Raw genomic sequence first — 6,000 nt, 5'->3', positions numbered from 1 at the left:
ATTTATACTCTTTTATTTTTATGAATTATTTCTATTTTTTACGTGATTAAAAAAACTATTTCTGACAATTAAAAATAAGAATAATGGACATTTTTAAAGTGTATATGTAATTATAATTTGTGTAAATGATGTTCGTTTCAAGTAAGTATATATATAATTTTTTAAAAAGAATGAATAATTTGTGTAGATAAATAATAAATTAAATGAAGTGGATATAATTATTCACTTTAAGATTAAGATGCTCCGAGATAAGTTTACCTTAGTAAAAATTGAACCTTTACTTTAAGACTTTTCAAGAAAAAAAAAGAAATAAATTTAAGACATTTTGTGATTTACAGATGCTTAATTGGGTTTTTTTAAAAAAAGAAATAAAAAGCATTTATGCAAAAATAAATGATTACTTGTGGGTGTGATTTTTGTAGTAACTGACCTAATTTATGCCACAAAACAATTATGATTTACTGCATATTTAATTTATGATGAAGATAAATCATTATAAACACAAATATTTATCTTATAAAGACAATATTTTCCACTAATGCAATGTAACATGTCTCATAATTTTATTGCTAGCAATGTGAAACTCATTATTCTCCAAAACTAAGTAAATAATTAATTTTCTTATTTGTATGAAAGAGTTAAATCCAACCTTACATACAATATAAAAAAGAATAAATAATATTTTTAAACTTTTGTTTTTCTTTTTCAAGTAATGAATTTTCCATTTACAACATCAAGCTTCCCAGTGGAGCAAACTGAACACTCTGTGATTCAGTTTCTTTAGACCAACAAAAAAGAAAATCAGACTACCAAGAAAAGATCTCATTAGTGTTAACTGTACTTGTGTAAATCAAGAAATTTAGGAGTAGCATCTTCTTCCCATTTTACTACTCTGCAACATCAAATGCACAGGCAGGCAGAGACTGAGGCAGTTATAGCATACAATGTGAGTCATGAGGCATCTGCTGTAGGAACCCTCTTCAGGAAATCGAGCGTGCTTTGTTTGGTCTTCGTTCGATTGGCAGGAGCTGTAGTGGAAGTAAAATCATAAGTGTAAGCAAGCATGGAATGGGAGCTGAGAAAAATTCCGGGTGTAAGGGAGAAGGTGGCTATTGACTACCTTCAGTTTTGCTGCGTTTATTAGACTTGAGAACGGCGGATTTCCATTCATCAAAGTCATGTTCCTCCATTTGCTTACGCTTCTTGTAGGCTGAAGGCTGCAAGTATATTACATAAAGTTGAACATAAAATGACAATCTGCTGTGAAGAACATGTAAAAATACCAAACAAGCATTGTCAAGAAGTTCAGTTGCTTGAGGGGAAAAAAGGTTTCATCCTTGCATAGTAATACTTTTGAGTTTTGATTTACAGAAAGGCTGTCAGATTCTAAGATGAATTTGTTTTAGAAACATTTTAAGTTTTTCAAACATATGAAACCAAATTGGTTAAGAAAGATACTGATGATTACCTCATTCCCATCATCGGAAGAATAGCCACCATCCTCGAGCCTCCTTTTTTCAGGTAATGCATCAAGAAGCTCTGCATGCACAGGGCAAAGAGTAAGAGGAATTCATCAACTAATAGCAAGGGAAAGAAAGAAAGAAACCAAGTAAGCCTAAGACACTGAGTAAACAAACGATGAGGAATAAGCCCAATAGCATAGAAGGTCTTTACTCTTTAGGACTACTGATGTTACCTCGGTTTCCTTTAATCTTTCTAGAATCCTTCTTTTCCTTAGCTATCCCAAATACATCAAAGCATAGTTCTAACATTGAGGTAGACACCTGAAATTACATAACTGAATGATTACTAATAATATGGGAGAGCACTCCATTTACTGTACCATATAAACCATCGGATGGATACAAGAATGTGATTCTTACACTAGAAAATTCTGATTCTGATGTGCCGGCAAGCTCAATCAACTTGAATTTATCTACCTTGAGCTGCAAAATTTGCATAAAAAGAGTCAGTAAACTAGCCACCTCACACTTGGAACTGAATAAGCAAGTGAATGTAACAGTAATAAGATCCAAGATTTGTGCACACCTTTTGTTTTTTGGCGCAAAGGTAAAATGCCACGGCCGTGAAAACTGGCCGACTGAAATCAGTACTACCCTTTCTAGAAGGAGGCAATGAAGCAAGAAATCGGTCCTTAAACCTGAAAATAACCATGACAAATTAGAATTCTTACCCCAATATACATGTTGCTGTTCAAACTTCAAAGCCCTTGTCATATGATTATACAAATTCAGCCATCATCAAGGATATGGAAATACCAAATCACATTCACACACAACAACCATACCCAGTCAAATTTCAAACAATTCACGCTGATGTAAATTACATAAAAAGAACAAAATCGATACAAGATGGTCTACAAATCAAACATAAAACAAATTCAATACTTACAAGGAGAATCCCTTGTGAGCAATCGGGATGAGCCGCACACATCCAAATTGAATAGCCAATTCTCTTATATCAAGCTTGTTCCTAACCCAAAAAAAATCAAACAGAGAAAATTTTAATATCTTCAGTAACCTCAAGATTTACAAATAACATAACATAAGAAAATGACAATGAACACTGACTTGACACCAATGCCATTCTGCATTGAATTAAAGGATCTGTTATAGGCCTTCTCTGACATCCCACTCAACTTTATCGCCGTTTGTCGATCGAAAATAACCTCCATCCTAATTACACAAAAATTCATCACGAAAAATTCAATGTCAAAGTCCTAACTCAATTATCAGAAGCAAAAATCCTCGTGCTAGATCAAATACCTGGAAGCGGCAATTTCCAGGCAGATTATCGCCTTACAAATCTCCCCCTGAAAATCAACATTCACACCTATAAAACCTCATTCGCATCACAAAAACAAGAACACGGCGATTAAATCAAATGGGCTTCCTTTAATGTAAATAAAGAAAACCTACAACTCCAATAACGGACGAATCGAATTGGATGTCAGCGAGCCGGCGAAGCTCGGCGGCCTTACGGATGAGTTGCTTCGATTCAGAGAAGCCCAGTTTCTTGGCTATCTCTGACATGTCCATTGCAATAACTTTAACCGGTTCTTTCCTCTCTCTCTTCACTGAATGGAGGCTGAGGGATTAGGGAGAAGAGATTGAAATGGTGGGCTTTGGTTGAGCTTTTATTCAATCAAAGATTACTGGCGGGAACGCGAGAGGAGTGTCGAGTTCTTGGGGAAAATATTTTGATTTTGGCGCCGCGGTGAGAAATGGAGGCAATTGTTTCTGTTTGGCGCCAAATGAGTTGGATTTTCGTCGCTGTTACTGTAACACTAATAATTGTTCGTTTATTGTAATAATTCCAAGGCAAAATATGACTTTTGGTCCCACTAGATATGCCCATTCTCACTTTTGATCCCATGGTTTACGTGTTCAACATCTTTAATCCCAAAACTCTATTTTTTTAACACATTTAGTCCTGCTCCGTTAAAAGTTGACGGAAAAACGTGCCGTTAGTCAGTTGGCAACTAGCATTAAAAACAGACTGCAATGCTTGTGTACAGTATTTGGAGGGAAATAATGGCGCCAAAAACACATTTTTTTGCTATATATATATCTAAACAACACACAAACACCACACAACATTCTCATCTTTTTTTCATAAGCCAAAAGATGTCACAAACATCTCAAAATTCTTCAAATACTGAATGTTATTGTCACAAAGCTGCTCATTTGAAGACCTCGTGGACAAGTGACAATCTAGGTAGAAGGTTTTATACTTGTTCTTCGAGGAGAGGTAGAGATGGATGTGGATTTTTTATGTGGTTTGATCCACCAATGTGCGTACGAGCTATCGTAATAATTCTCGGTTTGTTGCGCCGATTGAATTTGCAAGAAGAGGAAATTCAAAAATTGCGTCAAAGAAATCAAATTTTGATTTTTGTAATGGTTGGATCTTTTTTGCTGTTGTTATGTATGTTGGTAGTTTGAACAATTAGGTTATTATGCATTATTTGATGTTCTTATATATTACTAGATGACCTTTTAGTAATAGTCAATTATGTATAAAAGGACTAATGAATACGCCTTTTTTGCAAGTAATTATAGTTTTTGTTGTGTTTAAATGTGTAAGGATAAATTTTGAAAGAAACAAAAACGGAAACTAAATTGCACAAAAGCAATAAATTAAATTGCAAAAAAAACAAGAAATATACTCAAATGCACTGATTTTGATCATTAATAAAATATGCTGTAAAGTGCAACTTTACATGCTTAAAATCTGCCAAATACTACCACTTTAGAAAGCCAAAATGTGACAAAAGTCTTCTTACAGTACCTAGCAACATTTTATTCCTTGAAACTTCACAAATTTCCCTTGCCAATACAAGCCAAAAATCTGCTGCTACAAACCAAAAACGGCTGCCAACAAGTCATCAAAAATCTGTTGCTATACAAGTCAAAAATCTTACTGGCAATGCATCTCATTTTGACTTTTTAGCTATTTTCTTCTTCTTTTTAGTTGTATCCAATGCTGCACTTAAATTTGTTATTATGACAAAATTATTTCCTCCTTTTGTGAGACAAGGGACTCCACTAACAGAAGATTGGTTTACTTTTGAGCATTATGCAAAATTGTGGAGCATGTGTTCACTTGTCTACAAAAAATCAGCTTACTGAGATGAACATGAATTAAGAAAAATGAGTTTAATGAGATGAACATAAAAAATTATTTACCATTCCAGTGGTATTTGACTGAGAAGTTGCAAGATTTGGTCCAGATGATGACTCAATGAGCACAGATCTTGTAAATCACCTTGACTGCACATAAAGTAACATTAGTTTCAACTTCATAATTAATGGCACTAAATTATATTTCAACTTACATCAGAATTTGCAGAAACTTGTTTATTTTGATCCTGCTTCATGGATTTTCTTGTGGACTTTCTTGTCTGTACATAACATTAAATCAAAGTTAGTGATATCAATAACTGTTGGCTGCAACAAATTAAAAGACTTACAGTTTTTTGTGGGGCCTTTACAATAACTGTTGGCTGCATGCTTATCACGGGTTGGTCCTTCTTCTTCCTTGCACATCCTTTTTTATTGTGGCCTGTTTCTCCACAGTAATGACACTTCACTTTGTATGGTTACCTCTTCATTTTGGTGGTCTGATTCCTTTTGCCTCTTGTCCTTTTTTTCCCTTGTTAGCTGGCTCACCATATTCCAATATTCTCGCTCTTGCAGGTCTTCTCGCACCCCTTCCAAAGTTGGGTGGAAGGGGTGGGGTAAGTCCACTTTTCTCCCAAAGCTTAGGGCCATTAACATGTAAAATTGCATGCTTATACACATCAATGAATGTTGCCACGCTATAGCAAGGATTAATAAAGTCATATGGCTCTAAGGATTGAGTACATATGGCACTCATTCCATGTTTGCATGGAATGCCTGTTAGATCCCATTTTCTGCATGTGCAAGTGTGGTTTTGCAAATTGACAAGATACCAAGCACCATCATAACAAGACACTTCATAATGCCAATCATCTGACTTGATTGGTACACAATCAGCAACTTTTTCAATATTTTTTTCAACATTTTTTCTGATTTTAAGGCAGATTTTGTTGTCTTGCCATTTTTTCTGGCCCTGTCTCTCAATTCTGAAAGTCTATTCGTTATCCATTCCCTGATCCATTCAACCATGGTCATGATTGGTTTTTCTCTGGCCTCAAGAATGCTACCGTTAAATGTCTCAAAAATGTTGTTTATCAACATATCACACTTTGGAAAACAATTAAAATGAGCCCTGCTCCAATGTGCTGGAGGCTTGTCACTCAGTCATTCAACCAATTTGGGATCTAGTTTAGCAAATTCCTCCATTCTGAAATTAAATTCACTCACTGTTGTTGCCTTTGCAGCACTCCACAATGCTTTTTTAAAAGCTAACCCTCTAAATCTAGCAGTTCTCATGTTGCCAGTAAGTGCCTAACACAGAATTCAAATGGAGGAATTAGCCCTTTCTGCTTGTCAC

At 35.0% G+C, this 6,000-nt stretch overlaps 1 protein-coding gene across 1 annotated transcript; it reads right to left on the bottom strand.

Moving 5' to 3' along the window:
* Positions 1 to 676: 676 nt before the first annotated feature.
* ORC6 (origin recognition complex protein 6) lies at positions 677 to 3,209 on the bottom strand. The gene is made up of 10 exons (XM_011077194.3): positions 2,940 to 3,209; positions 2,787 to 2,833; positions 2,592 to 2,696; positions 2,413 to 2,493; positions 2,050 to 2,161; positions 1,884 to 1,946; positions 1,697 to 1,784; positions 1,469 to 1,539; positions 1,121 to 1,217; positions 677 to 1,028 (listed from the first exon to the last, which is right to left on the bottom strand). Exons 1-10 carry the CDS (start codon positions 3,057 to 3,059, stop codon positions 952 to 954), a joined length of 861 nt encoding a protein of 286 aa, XP_011075496.1. The 5' UTR covers positions 3,060 to 3,209; the 3' UTR covers positions 677 to 951.
* Between the last annotated feature and the right edge of the window lie 2,791 nt (positions 3,210 to 6,000).

The sequence above is a fragment of the Sesamum indicum genome, linkage group LG4, assembly GCF_026168435.1.
Source record: "Sesamum indicum cultivar Baizhima isolate 11 linkage group LG4, ASM2616843v1, whole genome shotgun sequence".
NCBI classification, from domain to species: Eukaryota; Viridiplantae; Streptophyta; class Magnoliopsida; order Lamiales; family Pedaliaceae; genus Sesamum; species Sesamum indicum.
Note: the sequence above shows the minus strand (reverse complement) of the source record. Positions and strands in the feature narration are given on the sequence as shown.

Coding starts and splice junctions, on each gene's coding strand:
- ORC6 (XM_011077194.3), bottom strand. CDS start 3,059: ATGGACATGTCAGAGATAGCCAAGAAACTGGGCTTCTCTGAATCGAAG. Junction 1,540..1,696: donor AAAGATTAAAGGAAACCGAG/GTAACATCAGTA, acceptor CTGTGCATGCAG/AGCTTCTTGATGCATTACCT. Junction 1,218..1,468: donor CTTCCGATGATGGGAATGAG/GTAATCATCAGT, acceptor ATATACTTGCAG/CCTTCAGCCTACAAGAAGCG.